Source organism: Chlamydotis macqueenii, chromosome 22 (assembly GCF_036417535.1).
Source record: "Chlamydotis macqueenii isolate bChlMac1 chromosome 22, bChlMac1.mat, whole genome shotgun sequence".
Taxonomy (NCBI): Eukaryota; Metazoa; Chordata; class Aves; order Otidiformes; family Otididae; genus Chlamydotis; species Chlamydotis macqueenii.
In genome coordinates, this window is record NC_141577.1 from 7869535 (window position 1) to 7887892 (window position 18358).

An 18358-nucleotide genomic window follows, 5' to 3' on the forward strand; every position below is an offset into this window, starting at 1 on the left:
CCGTGTGACAATCCTGTGCCTCCAGCACATCATCTCGCTGCCTTCGACTTCACTCAGTTCCCAGCAGGTAAACCCTGGCACCAGGCAGGCAGCTGCCATGGAGCGTCTGAAACACTGCCTGCTGCAGCCAGCCCAGCCCAGCCCAGCCTGGGACGGCGTCACCCCCAGAGGGACGGGACGTGCGGTCAGATTCCCCCAGGGGAAACAGGCTCCCCCGCAGCCCCACGGCGCTGGAGAAATCTTCCCCCATCACCTCCCAGATAAGCAGCAGGTTGCGCTCTGGGCTCTGTTGGGGCATTTTGGCAGAGAGAAATCCCAGCTCCCCTCTTCCCCACCAGCCAGCCCCGGGGACACCCCAAGGGGGCTTCGGCAGGGAGGGGATTGCCCTAAATTACCCCAGGTCATCACTGTGGGTGGGAAGGCAGTCGACCCCGCTAGCCAAAGCCATCACCGCTCCACTGTGGTGTAGGATTAACAGAGTTTTAGAAGAAATATATTTACACACACCAGTCACTCAAAACCAGGCAGCAGAGAATAATTTACAGTTCACGAGGAAGAGGGAGAACGTGATGGGAACAGCCGAGGGGCCCATCCTCAGGGACACCCGTCCTGAAATTTAGGGATGCCCTGAGCTGGACCCGGCCCCAAGCCGGCAGCCTCAGCGCAGAAGGAGCAGCCATCTCCTGCCAGCATCCGGCTGGCTCCAGGGATGGAAACCAACCGCGCGGCAGCTGCTAACTCCATGTATCCCGTTGCTGTGCTTTCCTGCACCGAGGCCTTGCCCAGCTGCTGCTGACCGATCAGCAAAAACCCACCGTCCATCACGGCATTTCAGGCTGGATGGGCATTCAGCCCCTCTGCACAGGCTGACTGCGCCAGTTCATGATTCAGCCTTGCCCATGCGCCCTGCTCCCCTCCAGCCACGACCACAACGTGGGCTTAATTAGCGGTTCCTCCCGAGAGGCTGCAGACAGTCGCTAAAAAGTCAATTAACTGTGGATCCGCTCATCTATCTGCTGCGCTTGGAGGACCGATACTTCAAGCTCCTGGACCTCAGCATCCATCCAGCCCCAGTCCAGCGCTCCGGGTGGCAGGGGACCTTTCCCAGGCCACCAAGAGTGGGAGGTGACGTTGCCCAAGGCCAACCAGGATGGCAGGGATGCAGCGTGGGACCCACCTGCACACTTGGTGCGACTGATGAGGGGTGGTCCTGGTTTTCCGGTGCCCCCCTCACCGGGCCGGGTGAGCAGGACGCTGATCTCGTACTCCGTGTCCGGATCCAGGTGCCAGAGCTTGTAGGTCTGCATGTTGACGGCGTGGACCTCCGACCAGGGCCCCGAGGTCATGCGGTACTCGATCTCCTTGCGCACGATGGGGCCGTCGCCAATGATGGAGTTGGTGTTGAGCTGGATGATGAGGTAGGTGGAGCCGGCCCGGAGCAGCTGGGGAGGCGCGATGGGTGTTGGAGGCTCTGGAAGAGACCGGAGAAGGGGCAGTGGAGCATCCCCCTCCAAAAACAGCTCCACAGCATCCCCAGGCCAACATCAACACAACCACAGCTACCACTATTTTATATTATTTTTTAGTAGCTACAGTTGAGATATTCAGAACGTCTCTTCCCAAACAAACCCATCACCTTTGCGCTGCAGAGCGCGGGACAAACTCTGATCCCCCACCCAGAGGACGTAGGCATTGACATCGAAGTGTGGGAGGGCACCATTCAGTCTTTAACTTCAGCCCATGCACGTGCCCTCCACTGCTTTTAGTGAGGCTTTAATAGCTGCAATAGGGTTTCATCTGACCAAACCTTAATTATCTTTGTAAGACACACTGCACAGCGTGGTGCTGCACGGTTTCACCATACTTAATTAATTCCCACCTACTGCGATCAAAAATACACGATCTAGGGCCACTGGGAAAGGTAGAACCTTCCACATGTAGCAACCCATTCCCAGTGCAAAATTGCAATCCCACCGGCCCAAGCATCCCACCTTCCTCTTCCTCTGCAATCAGCGGAGCAGAAACAGCCCGTCCATGACCCAGAAAGTCAGCAGGCAACAGCGAGTCACCCACCTTTCACAATGAGCTCGGCAAAGTTGGAGACACCCGAGCCGCGGCTGGACTGGGTGACGCAGCGGTACAGGTCCTGCTCCTCCCTGGTCACCTCGTTCAGCTGGAAGGTGGCCAGGAAGCGCCGGTGGCTGATGTGCTTCACGGAGGCGGCGGGGACCACCTCACCGCTCTGCCTCTGCCCCACGAGGAGAGACAAGACGTCACCAGGGAGGCACGGCATGACATCCAGAGCCACCAAACACATCCTCAAATGACATCTGCTTAAAAAGCAGGGTGGGGGGAGTTGCCCTTCTCCCCCTGCCCAGCGATGTCTTCTCCCAGAGGGAAGGCACAGAGACACCGCAGATGCGATGCACGGGGTAGGCGGCGGAGATGCCAGTTTCACCACCACCGCTGCTCACCTGCATGAGGAACCGCTCGGCCTCGGTGGCCTTGCCAGCAGCCACGCACTGGAAAGTGGCATTCTGCCCCGCGTTGACCTCCACGTCGCCCAGGCGGGAAAAATGAGGCGCTTTCGCTGCCGAGGGATGCAAGCGAGACGTGATGAAGGGGCCAAGTGGCATTGCTGCAAAAACCCCGTCACAGCCCAAAAACCCATCCAGGTTGCCATGGCTGGAGCCAAGTTCTGGACAGGCTTGGTTCCCATCCTCACAGCCCAGCCTGAATTCAGGAAGTTATTCCTATCCCCATAAAATCACCCAGTGTCCCAGGGAGAAATGCAGCCTTCCCCCTCCAGCACCCCGCAGTGCCATTGCCAGATGCAGGCTACGGGGCTGAGAGAGGTGGGCAGATCTCCTATCCCCCCACCAAGCCCTTAAGAAAAAGGAGATGAACCCCAACCGCCAACGTGTTGGGACAGCCTGGGAATTCAGGTCCCCACCAGCCTCAGTGGCCCCTCTTGATGGGGACAAGTGCGGACACGTTCAGTCTGCACTTCTCCAAGGTTTTATAAAAACCTCAGTGATGGAGATGGAAAAAGGAGCCGCAGAGGTACCCAGGAGACAGCTCCACCACTGCAGGTGACGACAGCAAACCCAGGTGCCACCAGGCATTAGACCATCAGCTCTCCCCAGGACCACCCCAACAGGCACCAGCTCCAAACAAACCCCGCTGCCCAGCACAGCAGCACCCACCCCCTCACCCACCACCACCCCTCCCGGGTCCCATCCCCCAACACTCACAGCACGGATAATTCAAGAGCAAAATGTCATCCAAGCCAAGATAGCCCCTGCGCTCGCTGGAGACCACCGCCTCGAAGAGGACCTGCAGGACCAAACAGAGGGGTCACCCACTGTCTGTGCCACACAAGGATGGGAGGGGGTCTGCTGGGGCTCACCTGGTACTCACTGGGCCAGAACAAGCTGACAGCCAACTCTGCCTGGTGCCACTGGCGGCCGTGGGAGCCGGAGGCATTCCAGACAGCGCTGCCCACCGGGCCCCCCGTCACCCGGACGTAGGCGCTGAGGGTGCCAGGGCTGTGGCCGTCCCGGCTGTACATGAAGTAGCTGAACTGGAGGCAGTGGGTGTCATTCTCGCTCAGCGCCTGGAAGAGGAGGTGAGCTTTCTGGCCTGGGGCGTGCTGCGAGGAGTTCACCATCAGGTAGGAGCCTACAGCGGGAGGGAGAAGTGGGGAGAGTGTGGAATAATCCCCCTGCTCTGCATCTCCTGAGCTTTGCTAGGAGGGATGGAGCAAGTGTAGGATGCGGAACTGCAAAGATGCACACGACCCAGCAACAATGCTGAGGTCCTGCTGGGTACCGATCCATGCTAGCCCACTGGGATATGCAGGACAGGAGCAAGGGACCCGGGATGGAGTTGGTGTCGGATGCCTATGTGGGCAGCAGCAGGACACCGAAACGGGACCCGCCTGACAGATGAGGAAGGAAGGATCAGACCCGCTGCCTCCAGGATAAGCTGGTGCCTCCAGGACTCCAGGGTTGGCAACGGCTTCAGTGCCACCAGAGACCCTCCGCCTGCTTTCCTTTAATGCTCGCAGCTTCGGCTGCGTCAATACTGCCCTCCCCAGCCGGGCCCCAGCCGCTTAATTTCCATTCCCATCGCCTCGTATCATTTACCACGCAGTTGTCACCGAGTTTAAACTGTGCTCAGCAAGCGCTCGCAGGGGAGAAAAAAGCGTGTGTCGGCTTAATGAGCAGCACTGTAGCTCTGCGGGATTCCAGCAGCGCAGCGCTCCAGGACGTTGGCTCCAGACCCAGCTCCCCACCTGCCCCAGCACCCGCAGAAGCATCTGGTGCCCCACCTCCTATCACCCAGAATCACCAGCAACAAAACCCGGAGTCCCGGCGCTTGCCCCAGCGCAACCCTGAAGCCGTACTTACGGGGCAGGCAGGATGAAAATCCCAAAGGGGATCCCAAAGGCAGCATCCTTCCCCGCATGCTCCATCCCAGGTGGTCTGGGGGCAGGAGGGGGATGCAGCAGTCCTGGCTCTTCCCAGCAGCTCCCAGAGCCATGGGGCATGGCCGTGGGGCTGGGACACGAGGCGGATGGGAAGCTGCCTCGCCAAACTCTCGCCATCACCGAGGGCAAGGTGATTATTAATATCTCTTCCATTTTAATAACAGCAGAAGCTGTAAGTAACAAAGCTGGGCCATTTATCCAAGTCTACCATTGTTTTCCTGACAGTAGGCGCTTAATTATTAATAGCTTTCACCGCCAGTTAATTTAAATGAATTCATGCACTTTGCTCCCATTTCACCGACAGAGAGGAAGGCGCTGTGTCCATATTTCTTCTCTTTTTTTTTCCCCATGCAAAATTATTTCCACACTAACAAGATCGGCTGTACTTGGTCCAGGCAGCGGCAGCGTGGAGAGCAAACACCGGCCCACCCCGCGCCAGGGAACATCTCCCAGAAGTCACCTGCGCCCACTCCGTCTGCCAGGCCCTCATTAACAAACACAGACCCTTCTTCTTCCCCTCCTTTAAAAACAGGAAGTCAGAGGATCAAAATAAATAGACCAAGACTAAAATTAAACTACTGACGGTTATTTTAAAGGATGGAGACTGTCCATTAAGGTCATCTGGGACCCTGGACACAAACGGGTGGCAATCCGGCAGAGTTTCCCTCATGTGCTACTTTTTCCCCCCTAATTTTCTTGCGAGTGTTGCTGCATCAGAGAAACCAGGCTCCTTCTGCTTTGGTGCTAATTATATCCTCCTCCCCCATAAAGGACCGGTGCCAGCTTCAAGTCCAGGGTAGGGGTTGGGTTGGTTTTTTTGTTTGTTTGTTTGTTTTTTTAAATGCAGGAAAACCAGAGGTGCTTGTTCTCATGTCAGGGTGCTGGGGCAGGCAGCTCCTCGCAGAGAGGTGGCTGGGGGCTACAAACTCCCTCGGCAGCCCCTGGTTATTCTCTGCAGGGGATGGTTTTTGGTTTCTAGGGAGGTTTTCTGGTTGTTTTTTTAATGCACCCCACTAAAACAGCAGCACAGCCCCAGCTGGGTGCTCCCACGAGCAGCACTGGCGCACAGGCAGGTGACAAAAGGGCGACAAGGGGGTGACAGCCTGGACACGCTCTGCGGGGCACAGTCCCAATCTGCTCCTCCCGAGCCCCTCAGTCCTTCTGGGATGCTCCTGGGCATCCAGGAGACAAGGGGGCTGCATGGCCCCTCCCAGGGAGATGTAGCAAGGACTTGGGGTCCCCCAAACCTCCTCCACTTGTTCCCTGTTGATCCACACTGCTGCCAGGGCCCCCCCAGTCCCCATCCTGCTGGGTGCTCAGCTTCCACCCAGATCCAGCAGCTTTCCCAGCCAGGGCAAGAGCAGAGTTCCAGCAAGCGCTATACAAACTGCCAAATTCTGTTTTTTTAACGCTTAGCTTAACTCCTGCCAGTAAAGCTGGAGATGGGGATGGAGAGGAGGGGGTGTCCCAGAGCCAGGGGGGAATGGGCAGGACCCCTCCCGGCAGCCGGAGGATTGATGCAGTATCACAGCTCACCAACACAGCTGGGGTTGTGTTTGTGCCCTGTCCACATGTTGGCATTACACAGCTCCCAAAATCATGACAGGGAAAGTCATTTCCAACCCTCCCACGAAAGGGGAGCTGCAGAAACAGCCCCGGGGCAGCACCCAGTTGACACTTCAAACCAAAAACACACAAACACCGTGCTTCGCTCGTTAAATCTTTCCTCTGATCCTCAGTTTAAGGTCAGCTTGAATTGAGAAGCCCGTCCAGCGGGCTGTCACCCCGCTTTGTCACCACAAATAACGAGTCAGCCCCTCCATGTCCCCCCCAGTGTGGCCACAGCAAAATTATTTAATTTAGTTTTCAGGGGGGGCTTTTAGGGAAGAGCCCAAGTGCTCTGCAGAGAATGAGAAAAGACTCAAAAAGTGCTAAATAATATTTCAATCAAACAAATGAAAAGAGAAACAAGTTTCCAGCAATGCTCCCTACGGGGAAACCATCAATTTGTCACGCAAGAGTAGACGGTGAGGTTTAAGCTGCAAAATCAGCCCAGAGGGGCTGTGCCTAGAAAGCTTTGTACTCATCCTAGCAAAGTCCTCGGGCGAGGTCTCCAGCCAAATTTTCCCACTTGTAGAATCATTAGCCCTTCCTTGGGATTCAAATCAAGCCTTCAGATAACTTGGCACCTGCAATAACCTCAGCCATGAATCGCAGAGCGATGAGCTCCCAAGGATTTTCTCCCCAGCTTCGAGCTGAAGCCCCGCTCACCCGCAGGGAAGGAGCAGCTCTCCGCATCGCACTGCCCTTCCCAAGGATCCTGCCTGCATCCCTCTGGGAAAAACTCAAAACAGTCCAGGAAGAAGAGGAGGGAAGAATCCAGTGCCTCCTGCCCGCTTCCCTATCTCACTAAGTTCTTCCTCCTACAAAACCACCAAGAGATAAAAATAAAAAAAAATAATAAAAAAATAAAAAAAATATCAAAGAGCCATTAAAAGGCAGGATGACAGGCAGAGGTGCCAGGGGACCAGGTGTGAGTGCTGCAGCATCTGCCTGCAGGAAATCGCTTTGGAAGATGAAGCCCAGCGGTGCCTCCTCCTGCGCTGGATCTTCTTTTCAACACATCGGAGCCAGGTATCCATTCCCGACTTCTGTGCTGAGCCCCAGGACAAGCATCTCCAGGAGAACCCCATCACTGATGACTCATCTGCCACCACAACAGTGTCCTCAGACAGACCACTGTAATTCCCCCAGGAGCCAAAAATCAAGCTTAATTTCTCAAGGTTTTTACAGATACACAGCAGGAGCTGGTTGGGAAGCGGTGCTGGAGCTATCAGCACCCCCTTCTTGGAGGGGCTGGAGGGACATCGGAGCTCATCGGGGAGGGGACAAGGGCTCAGTCACCCCCCAACACAGCCATACCGGGGCATCACAATACGGCCATGTGGGGAGCACGACGGCAGCTCTGTGCACGGAGGAAAGCGCCAAGTAGGGAACAGAAACTCCGATTCACAGAAGGCTTTCTAATGCCACTGAGTTTGGAAGGAAAACCTAGGAAAAAAAAAGCCGTTCGGGAGAACTCCTCCTCTCCCCGGCTTTGGGACAGCGGGCCTTCTAGGAGATGAGACATTGCAGAGCCTGAAGGCAGGTGAGGACCAGGCTGGCACGCAGAGGCGATGCTGGGGGGAGAGCAGGAGGAAAGCGCACCCGAAGCACCCAGGGAGAGCTATTTTGGTGCAGACACAGCGATGGTGCATCCCCGGGCCTGCCTCAACCAGCTCCCTGCAGCTGCTCCTTTAAAAAAAAAAAACAAAAATAAAAGACCTGAAAAAAAGAAAATAATCACAATTGCAACACGGGAGAGACCCATCCGTCGTCTTTAGGTGAAAGGAAGACAAGTCAAGAAGGGAAGAGAGGGGAGGAAAAAACCAAACCGAACAAGAAAGCAAAAAGAGAGAGGGACGGAAAGGTAGAGGCGGATGGCCAGCAGCCAGCATCCGCTCCAATAAATCCTACGCTCCTTGAAACTGGCTGATCTCCAACAAAAACTCATTTTAATCTAAGACCACGAGACTCCTTTGGAAAGCACTCCCCAGAGAGGCCCCGGTGCTGTGGAGTACTCTCCATCCACCACACTGCACAAAAGTGGGGTCCCTGCACCCACTGGGTGCCCCAAGGCTGTGAGCAGTGTCTACTTGTAACCAGGGGACCCCCCAGCTACAGGGACGAGCATCCTTTTGGGTGTCACCATCGGGGACGGGTGCTCCTCCTGGGGCTGGACCCTGCGATGCTCCACGCTCACAGCATCCCACCTGCGGCGGCTGCATCCACCTCCCCACCAACTCTGGAGTTTATTTCTTAAACTCTTTGCACTGATTTAAGCCCCCACCACTTGCTAAGCCACAGTGATTTCCTCGAGCAGAGATAGCAGCCGCATTCCACCCGACCCCTTCAGCCCCCAGGCTTTAAACTCAAGCAGTTTGCTGCAGATTTTAAATTACAGCCGAAAACCAAGCAGAAAACTCAACTAATTACAGGTTAAAGACCCTCCATCATGAACCATCTCAACCCCCAGCTCTCCTCCCCTCCCCACTGCCCTGGGAACCTCCCCAGCACACACACAAATCAGGATAGTTCCATTTAAAGCAATTATTTGGAAATCATCAAGGCAGAGCAGGAACCTGTCAGCAGCCCTACAGCCAGGCTAAGGGTTGTTTGGTCCTCACCCAGCGCCCAAGACATGCCAGAGGGGACAGGAAAGGATGGAAAAGGCAACGGGAAGAGGAGAAGGTACAGCAAGGGAAGGGTTAGCGGAGGGGAAAAGCCACATTAAGCCCTGGCATGAACAAGGCATGAGACAAACAGCTGGAGGCAGACTGATGGAGCAGCAAAGGGTTTTCTATAAAGCAGTTAATGTTTTAATAAAAAAAAAAAAAAAGTCATTTTTACTATTAAGCTCTAAACTAGCTTTCCTCTTTTTGCCCAGTTTCAGCGTGGGACCTGACCTCCATGCCAGGTGGGAAGAGCCAGAACGCTGGGATCAGGCAGGAGCCAGTGGTCCCAAAAATGAGGAGCATCTCGAGCTTGGTGCAGCACTCGGAGGTAATGGGTAGAGGGACAACTCACAGGGTCACAGCAGGACACAGTCCAGAACTGGGAGCCAGTGGAGCCCCCGAATGCCACCCAGGCACGGTGCCCACACTGTCCCCACGGAAGAGGGGAGCTCCCCACGGCGGCCCGGCTGGCTCTGCTCCCCCAGCCTGGCCGTCAGAGCGAGGCAATGGACCCAGAAAACAATGAAAAATGGTTTAAAAGCAATGAGCTCTTTAAAAAAAAAAAAAAAGAAAGTCCATTTGCATTTTCTTCCTTACTGCTCCCAATTCTTCAGGGATGCCTCCAACTCACAGCCACAAGCCTTTCCCCACACTTGCGAGAGTCAGAAACCCTTTTTCCCCCCCACCTCCCTTTTCCACATCTACTGGAGATGGGAATTTCTCACAAGACCCCAGACCTGCAAAAGCCGCACGAGCCGACACGCCAGGAAGGAAAGCACAGGCGGTGGCTGCAGATCCCGGGCAGCGAGAGCGGCTCCAAAGGTGCCCCTTTGTGACGGGATCTGCGTGCGTGCCGGCTGGCAGCAGCTGCAGATGCTGTGCTCGATGCTGCCAAGAGCAGCGGGAAGCATGGAAAGTCACCAAGCTGCTGCCATCCCGCTGCTGCGGGCAGGGAGATGCCACGAAGGAGGGGACGTCCCCCATGCAGACCCCGGGGACCAGGGCTGGGGGTGGCGGGGCTGCAGGCAGCAAACGCAGCCATGGCAGGGGTCATGTGCAGAGGGAGCGGAGCTGGAAATCTCAGCTTTCCATCCCAAAAATACACACCTGGACCGTTTGCAGGCTCCTCAGCCCCCTGCCCCAGGGTGGGCTGGGGTAGCACAGGGTTACACCCCGCCAAGGCCGCGACACAGGGCTCAGGGGTACCCAGAGCCACCCTATGTCCCTGCTGCGCTGGTAAAAACCCTCCTCCCTCCAGCAGCAGCAGGGTCCCCTTTCCCCTGTCCCCAGGCCACACCCAGCATCCTGCCCTACAGCTCTGAGGACTAACACAGCTCATCACACCCTGCCAGCAGGCACAGCAGCACCCTGTCCACGCGACCGAGGATAAGTCAAGCCTAAAACGCTATGGGAATTACATCAGGAGAAGCCACGTGGTTTAGGGGTACAGGATCGAGGGGTGGGTTTGGAGCAGAGGTCCCCAGGGAGGCAGAGGACGAGTGTGGCCCCGCTGGGGCCGGGACTCACCGTGAGGCAGGTCGGCCGTCAGGTGCGGCATCATGTAGCTGCGGACAAGCTCCCATCCGAAGTCACTGTCCTCGCCCTGGCTGTACTCGCACTGGTTTGGGTCGCCGTCCTCCTCGAAGGTGCAGCCAGCTGCAGACAGAGAGACCAGTCAGTCCCCGTCAAGACCCCGCAGAATGCCTGATCCCTCCCCAGATGCCCTGCCAGGATGGCGTGCAGCCCCCCTCAAAATGCAGGGGGACTCCAGGCATCCCCCTATGTGCACCCACAAGCAAGGGTATGCTCTTGTCTGCTGCTAATCCTCCATCTTTGCCATCCAGTTCCCCCACCAGTGAAACGAGCTAGCAGGTCTCAGCTCCCAGGGAAGTCACAGGAGCAGGATGCAGCTCCCAGCTTTGATTCCCAGGGCCAGTCACCAAACAGGGGGTTCCTCCCAGGAAACAAGCACTCGACTGCAGCAGTTGCACAGGAATTCGGAATACCCCAAACCTTCCTGAAAAAGTCCTGCTTTGACCTCAGCCCTTCACCTGTCCATGCGTGTTTTGACCTTGAGCTCCTGGCGGGGGTCCGTCTATTGCATGACACGACAGCGGCAGGTCTCAGCCAGGACCCCCAGCAACCCGCGGCAGTCACACCCCTACAAATGCATCACCGAACCCCCTTCTCCCCAGCTGCGGGCTGGCGTTTGAGCCCTTTTAGTTATGTTTTGGGGGTTTAAGGTTTTGGGTTTTTTTATTCTTTGCAAAGAGCAAAACTGAAAGCCCCACACCACCTCCCCGGTGTGTAAGGTGCTGGGCTGAGCACGAAGAATCAGAACAAATGCCAAGAGACCACTTGTCCCCACACGTACCAGGTGACACGGAGACAGCACACGGAGATGCCATCCAGCCCCCGTCCCGCACCCAGCCCCACCCGGGAGCCGTGGGGCTGGCTCTGCCCGTGGGGCTGCTCTGGCCCAGTTCGTTAACACTGACCTATTGTTCCACTAAACCCACGGATTACACGGACCGGGGCACCAGCGCTAATTAACACGAGCCCCTGGGCTGACCAGGGCAGGCACGGTACGAAAGCCCTGAGCAAGCAGAACGAACAAAAGCAAATATCCCCTAATGGCCCAGCGTGAAAGCAGAGCCTGGCCAGGGGATTATTTCTTTAGGTTTTTTTCCTATTTTATCCCCAAATTACATCAGTAATTCCCCCTGTCGCCTGGGGATTTGCCAGTTAATGGCCTCGCTGCTGCCGGTGCAGGTTGTGCTTCCCCATGCCAAAGGATGCTCAGATGCATCGCTCACACAAACACAAATCCAAACACTGGAAAAAAGCCCGTAAGATGCCCAGAAAAGGATGATTCCTGGAATTTCCACATATAAAACCAGATTTGATGCTTCTCCCCCCTTTGACACTTGTTTTTTAAAGCATCAAGGTGCATACCAGCTCCATCACTAAGGATTTTGGTTTTTCCTCCCAGAATCACAAGAAACTTATTTAAAAAAAAAAAACAAAAAAAAACTGAAAGCAAGTTCTCTCCTATTCATATTCCTGGAGGCACCAAGACCTCACAGCTTTCTTAAAACCCTTCCGAAAATGGAGCGTCTGCCCAGCCCACGCGCGGATGTGCCCCAGCAATGCAAACCCCGGCTCCTTCGGCTCTTGCCACGAGACACGTCAGATTTTAAAGAGTCTGAAACTTGGCTGTACTTCCTAACGGTAGAAAAAAAGCACAGATCTGTCAAAATTTTCCAGGAACGAAAGAAAAAAAATTTCAAAATAAAACAAAGTGTCAGAAACTAAGTGCCAAGTGATTTATAGAAAGAAAAAAAAAAAAAAAAAGCCCAAGTCTTTCTAGCCAAGATCTGCTGAAATGGGATATTCTGGGATGGAGAAATTTGTTCTTAGTGCTGGAGGTTTTTTTGGTCTGAGAAACCAGAGCACAGGCAACAGTGTTTCAGGCTGACAGAGCTCCACTTCCCAGGGAAAAGCGATTCCTTCAGCCCCAATAAATTATTCCCAGCCACTAACGATGTCGGGGGCGACGCAACCTCCTCTTCCAGGGCTACATCCCCTCCACCCGCATCCCGCTGCCAGCCCCAGTGCAGCCACCGGCACCAGCTGGTCCCATGCCTCAGCTTCCCCACTGCTCCATCACCCCAAGGCTGGATCCTCAACCACCTGTGAGACGATGCCCAGGCTCCAGAAGATTAAACCGCAATTTTGTGGAGTAGCTATTTTGCTGGCGAAGGCACAGCTGGCTGAGCCGCTCCACCTCCCTCCTCCGACGGGTTTACTGTTATGTCTTTTCCTGGCGTGAGCCTTCCTTCCCATTCGCTCCCTCCATCCACAGCACAAAATGAAGGCTCAACTGGCTGCTCCATCTCATCGATAAATTTATCCATGATTTGTACACACAGGGAAAAAATAAAAAGGATTTTGCAGAGCCTTGGTTTCCACGAGCTATGGGATGGTTTCTGGCAGCATCTCTCCCCACGCAAGGGCAGGGCTTGACCTCCAGTCCCTTCTCCCTCCCCATCACAAGATTAACAGGGGCATAAAAATTAACACTTCAGCAATTAAATGCCAACGTCCCAGCTCCAGAAGGGGTGGCTGTGGGTTCCCCCAGCAGCTATGGCAAGTCAAACTGGGTAAACCCAGAGTGGCTTTCAAAGAAATTAAGGTTTCATCAACACGTGCACAAGGAGGGCAAGGAGACTGCAACCTGAAATACCCATCTGCAGCAACGGGGATGGTCGTACCCATCCTAAGGGCTAACGGCAGCAGGACACGGTCTGTGGAAGCCAGCTGGGACTGCTCCGGGTGCGGATGCTCCCTAAAAGAAAAAAAATCACCAGGCGGAAACAAGGAGCCCCCAGTTACCAGCCCCTGCGCTGGCTGGAGGCCAGGGTAACAGCAGCTCCGGGCGGTGGGATGAAGGCAGCGAGTACAGGAGGTGTGATTCGAATGCGAGAGCGGCTAAAAATATGACCGAGGGCATGACGGTCTGCTCCCCGGGGGCGCGAAGCATTCAAGAGGATGCTTGAACACCCCAAAGTCACCTAAACTCCCCCCAAACACAGAGCCTGCCCCAAAACATGACAGGCACCCACACCAATGACAAGATGTACCCTGTTAAACACCCCACACAAAACCTCCACAGCGTGCCTGGGCAGGGGGGAGAAGAGTGCTAACGTGGGGGTTAAACACCAGATAGACCAAATTTTTTAAAAAGAGAGTAAAAAGAGGTGACTTGAGGAGTTTGCCAGAGAGATGGGTACCAGCGCTGCTCTGCATCCCCACCCCGAGTACCGTTGCCACCACCGTGGCACCAGAGCCCAGGCAAAGGGGTGAGCACTAACATGGGGTTAAACATCAGAGAGACCATTTAAAAAAAAAAATAAAGGAAAAAAAAAAAGATGTGGCTTAATGGATTCACCAGGGAAGCGGGTACTGGTGCCTCTCAGCATCCCCAGGGTACCGCTGCTGCTCAGCATCCCACCCAGGTATCCAAGGATAGAGAAGAGGAAAGCTGGGCAAGGGGAGAGGAGGAATGAAAGATTCACAGAGGAAGGAGAAGAAAGACCAAACAACCAAGTACAACGGACGGCGTCTAATTAAATCTCCGTGGCCACTGAGGAACGTGGCCGCCTGCCCACCAGCCCGCCCAGCGCTCTTTCATCCGCCGAGCCTATGCTCTTCTCGCTTCAAGTTAATTACACACTTAAACCTTTTCCGTTTAACCTCCCGCACCACGGGACATGCTCCACGGGCCTCTCTCCTCTTTTACTGCGCACCTCGAAAAGGCTCTCGTGCTGAAGGGCAGCCTGGCACCATCCATGACAGCATCACGCATGCCCGTACCCCAAGGGGGGGTATAACGCGGCCCAGACCCGACGGGACGTCATCTGATGGGGACGCTACACAAATAACACACTCAAAAGTGGAAAGGCTTTAAAAAAAAAAAAAAAGGGGTTTCTACCCAAAATTTAGCAAGCGCAGGCTCCCCAGAGCTATGACATTTGGGGCAGGCACCCAGGACTCCTGCTCCAGGATGAAGCAAAGCCAATTGATGGGGAAAAGCCCATTTTGTTCCCTTCTGGGCTTCGCGGGGACTGGATTAGCCCCACTGTCGTCTCTGCGGTGCAGCATCTCGAGGGCACAAGCCCCCAGGCACCCCACACCATCCAGAAAAGCCAACACAAGTGACCTTCTGGAGTCAGGATTCATTTGTCACCCCTGGGCTTTTCCTGCAGCTCCTGCCCCCCATCTCGGTTAACTATCAGCAGGAAATCAGGAATCAAGTACCAGCAGGACACACCAGGCACCGCGCCGGCTGCAGAGCGGTGGCACGCAAACCCCCCACACAGTGAAACGCGGCTACGACCCATCGTCAGCCTGCACGCACCGAGAGGCTGTGGGGGTGCGCATCTCCCAAATCTGCAGTTGTCACTGATTCCCAGGAGCAGGAGGTGGAGGCTACAGAAAGAGCAGCACAGCCCCAGACTCTCACCCAAGACCGCCCTTCAGCACGTTTAAGAGAGATGCTCTTTTACTGCACCAAAGGATCAAGTTCTTTACACAGGACAAATGCCGCAAATGGGGAAACCGAGGCACGCAGGTGATTTGGCAAAGTCCCACAACACCCGTAGCAACCAGCATCGTCCCCCGGGGAACGGTGGAAAGCCCAGGGAGCCGGGGTTTGCTGGGATGCAGGACCCTGCTCCAGCGGATGCTGGCGAGATGCCGTCCCTCGCAGAGCCCAGCCAGCCTCCCACGTCCCAGATCCCAGCTGCTATTTAAAGGCAATTTCCTCGACATGCTCCTACGGGAATGTGCCCCAAGAAAGAAACACTGGGCACCGCTTTCCTCCTAGCACCAGCAGACACGGGGGATAGGGAACGCACCGCAATTCCTCTAAAATTTTATATACAGCATCTCTCATACGTACCGTCCCGCAGGCTCACTGGGCAAGGTTATTAATGGACCAGGGATGGGAAACTCCATTTCTATCCGTGGGGGGCTCAAATTCCCGGGCAGATGATGCTGCTCAGGGGTCTGGGACTTGCTCGGTGGGATGCAGCACCGAGGAACCCAGCTCAGCGAGCAAACCAAGACACAGAGCAGGTCCTGCGCAGCACCGCAGGGCGATGGAGACCCCTGGAATCCCCGACATGACGTGGGGCAGCTCTGCGGCCGGTTCCCAGCCAAGCCCAGTCACCCCGGGGGTGGGACACTCTCCTCCAGTCCAGACAAAGTGGGGGGCAACCAAATCCCCCCTCAGCTGCATTTTGCACACTCAAAGGGCCCATGGCACCAGTACAACAAGCGCCTGCAAACGATTTTGTGCTTTACGCACACCAGGTAATTACCACAAACACCCCCCCTGCTGCTCTCTGTTCCCCACTTCTGCGAAACAGAAACCTTTACAAAAAAAATTACTGATTTCCTGGCCCCGATAAAAGCTGATTGGGAGAATATGGAAAGCAGCTCCATTAAAATTCTCACCAGTAGTTTGTTTTGCTTCTCCAAATCATTTTAAATATTGCATTTAATAGAAAAATAATTTGCTCAGCTGTAAGAAACATCAATTTGCAAGTTGAAGCCCTGTATATTAGCCAACGAAGCTAATGTGTAAACATTAGCGGCTCCAACAACGAACGGGGTTTAGCCAATGCAACTCCAGAGAGGGAGCAGCCAGATATTAAGACGGAGGATTTGCATAATAAGTCACTTACGCCTGATAACCTCACTGTTTGGAAGGCGCAGGACTAGCGGAACAATATCCGTCTACCAGCAACTACAGAACACATAAGTCTCCTTTTTTTTTTTTTTCCCCTGTTATTAGACTCTTTATGGTTTATTACCTCCAAGTCCCCACGGAGGCGTTAAACCTCCCACAGCGAGCGCCCAGCCCCATCCCCATCTCCGGCCCTGGGAGCCTCCGAGGAACCCCAGGCACTGCGACAAGGAGGGGAACTGGGAGATGCAGAGCGGTTACAGGTATCCCCGAGCCCGGGGAGAGCAAATGCCACTGGGAAAACACAGCTCTGAAGGGGTCGCAGTGCCTCGGGGCTGGCTCACGCTTGGGCAAGGACCACACGCGCCGTGCATCACCGTATCACGAAGATCCATTTAAAAGCAAAGAGGAATAATTAATCTTGCCAGTCGGAGTCCTTCCCTGGGGCACATCCCTTCCCTCCCACTCCCCAAAAGCAGCTCCCGGGGAGGGAGCAGCAACACTGGGACCAGGGTGCTGCATCCCCCCGGATGCGGGCACAAGGAGGCATTGCAGCTCCCCAGCTGGTTTGCAGTGGTGCTGGGGGGCACCAGCCGGGAGGTTTCGGCCCCACAGCCAGAGCAGACGCGTGTATTTAACACCCCACCCAAGTGCCGTCCCTGCACAGCACCTGGATCCTGGATTCCCTCTCCAGGGAAGGACCAGCACCGTTCCTCCATTATTTAAACCCAGGAACACCCTCAGGCTCCCCAGTCAGGAGGCCACTAACCTGCGCTTTAATAATGAACCATCACTTAATTAACATAGTCAGAGCTGCCTCTTTGACTCCATAGGAAGAAAAAACAAGGAAGGCCTTTGGAAACCTCCATCCTGCCATTGTCGATTGCTCACTATGCAATTACAGCTCCCAGGCCATGGAGCCACCTGGCACCTTCAGGGGGCGGGGGGGGGAAGAGAGGAACATAAACTAAAAAAATGGAAAAAAGTGAGGGGGGGGAAAAACACACTAACTTCTCTCCCTGGCTCCTTTATTACCATCAGGTCCTCACAGTCCTGCCAAAGGGTACCCATCCCACGCACCCATGACCCCAAAGAAACCAGGACCGTGACCTCGAGAGTGAAACGTTGCTTTTTGGGAACCCCCCGGACACAGAGGTGCTCCACTGGCAGAGTTCAGCTGCCCCAGGACACAGCAGCAGCATCACCGAGGCTCTGATATCAGCTCCAGCTGCAGAAATCATAGGAAGTTTTCTAAACCAATTCCATTTTGCAAGGGATAAAGATGGGGGAAACCCTCAGTCTTCCACTCCTCCAGCCTCTCGCCCTCCAGGTACCACCTCTCCGCAGTGACGGATGCGGGAACGCAGGCCGGTGGGCTAATCCTCCTGTGACGGAGAGTGTGTCAGCGCTGACGGGGCCTTGGGGAGGCAGCTCAGTCGGGTTATTTATGGCCTTTCAAAGCAACGAACGGAGCTGCTTGCATTGCCAAAGAGCCCTCACATGACAAAACCAGCCAGTGACGGGACCGCATGGTCCCCACCATGCCCAGCATCCACAAAAAAAAATAGGAAATAAGAGAAATGAGAGGAAGAGGAGCAGAGAGGAACGTCACTGCAGAGCAGGAGCACATCTCAGTGCAATGCAAATCCAGGTCGACATCCTCCTCCTCCTGTTGCACCAGGAGAGCCAGGAAGAGCAACATGGGAAGACTGACACCGAGGTTTAAAGGTGGCGATACGGCTGACGTGCGCAAATCAATCACACACGGGCCCGGCTGCCGGCGCCAGGGGGGCATGGGCTCAGCTCAACCCTGTGCTGTTCAACGGGGGGGACGGACAGGATCTGCTGGGAGGCTACAGCCACCAGCACAAGCCTCCGCGGGAGGAATCAAAAGGCATGTCAGGGCCAGGGAGTCACGTCACGCATTTGAGCATGCCAGACCGAGCCAGGCACCCTTCAGCCAGGCAACAGTGGGGATACAGCTAATCAAGCCCCCAAAACCCATCAGCAGGCGTGTTTGCACCAGTCCCTGAGTTGGGCTCAGCCATCCGTGGTCAGTGCAGCTCTCAGGCATCCATCCATCCCTGAGGATGGGGTAAACACCATCAGCGCCAGCAAACTCATCTGGGGGTCTCCACCAGCATCGCAGTGTCACCCAGTGCTCCCAGGCGTTAGTCTATTTTAACCAGGTAGGTCATTTCCTCGGGTGCCCCGGATGCAAGCACCCATGCAGACGTTTGGTATAAGAGCAGCTGGCGTTTAGGGACAGCGTGTTGTAAATCCAGAGTCACAGGAGCCTGCAGATGCCCTTCCTCAAGAGTTTATTGCTTTTAATACGTC

The 18358-nt window shown here is 55.2% G+C and overlaps 1 protein-coding gene across 2 annotated transcripts in view; it reads right to left on the bottom strand.

Moving 5' to 3' along the window:
* Nucleotides 1-18358, bottom strand: part of PTPRU (protein tyrosine phosphatase receptor type U) — a 72412-nt gene that overhangs the window by 45188 nt on the left and 8866 nt on the right. For both annotated transcript variants that reach the window (XM_086764909.1, XM_086764908.1), the window contains exons 2-7: nt 10294-10422; nt 3410-3681; nt 3255-3336; nt 2475-2590; nt 2074-2248; nt 1178-1471 (exon numbers count right to left, since the gene is read on the bottom strand). In XM_086764909.1, the coding sequence (XP_086621035.1) occupies nt 1178-1471; nt 2074-2248; nt 2475-2590; nt 3255-3336; nt 3410-3681; nt 10294-10422 (1068 nt within the window). The remainder of the gene's footprint in view (nt 1-1177; nt 1472-2073; nt 2249-2474; nt 2591-3254; nt 3337-3409; nt 3682-10293; nt 10423-18358) is intronic.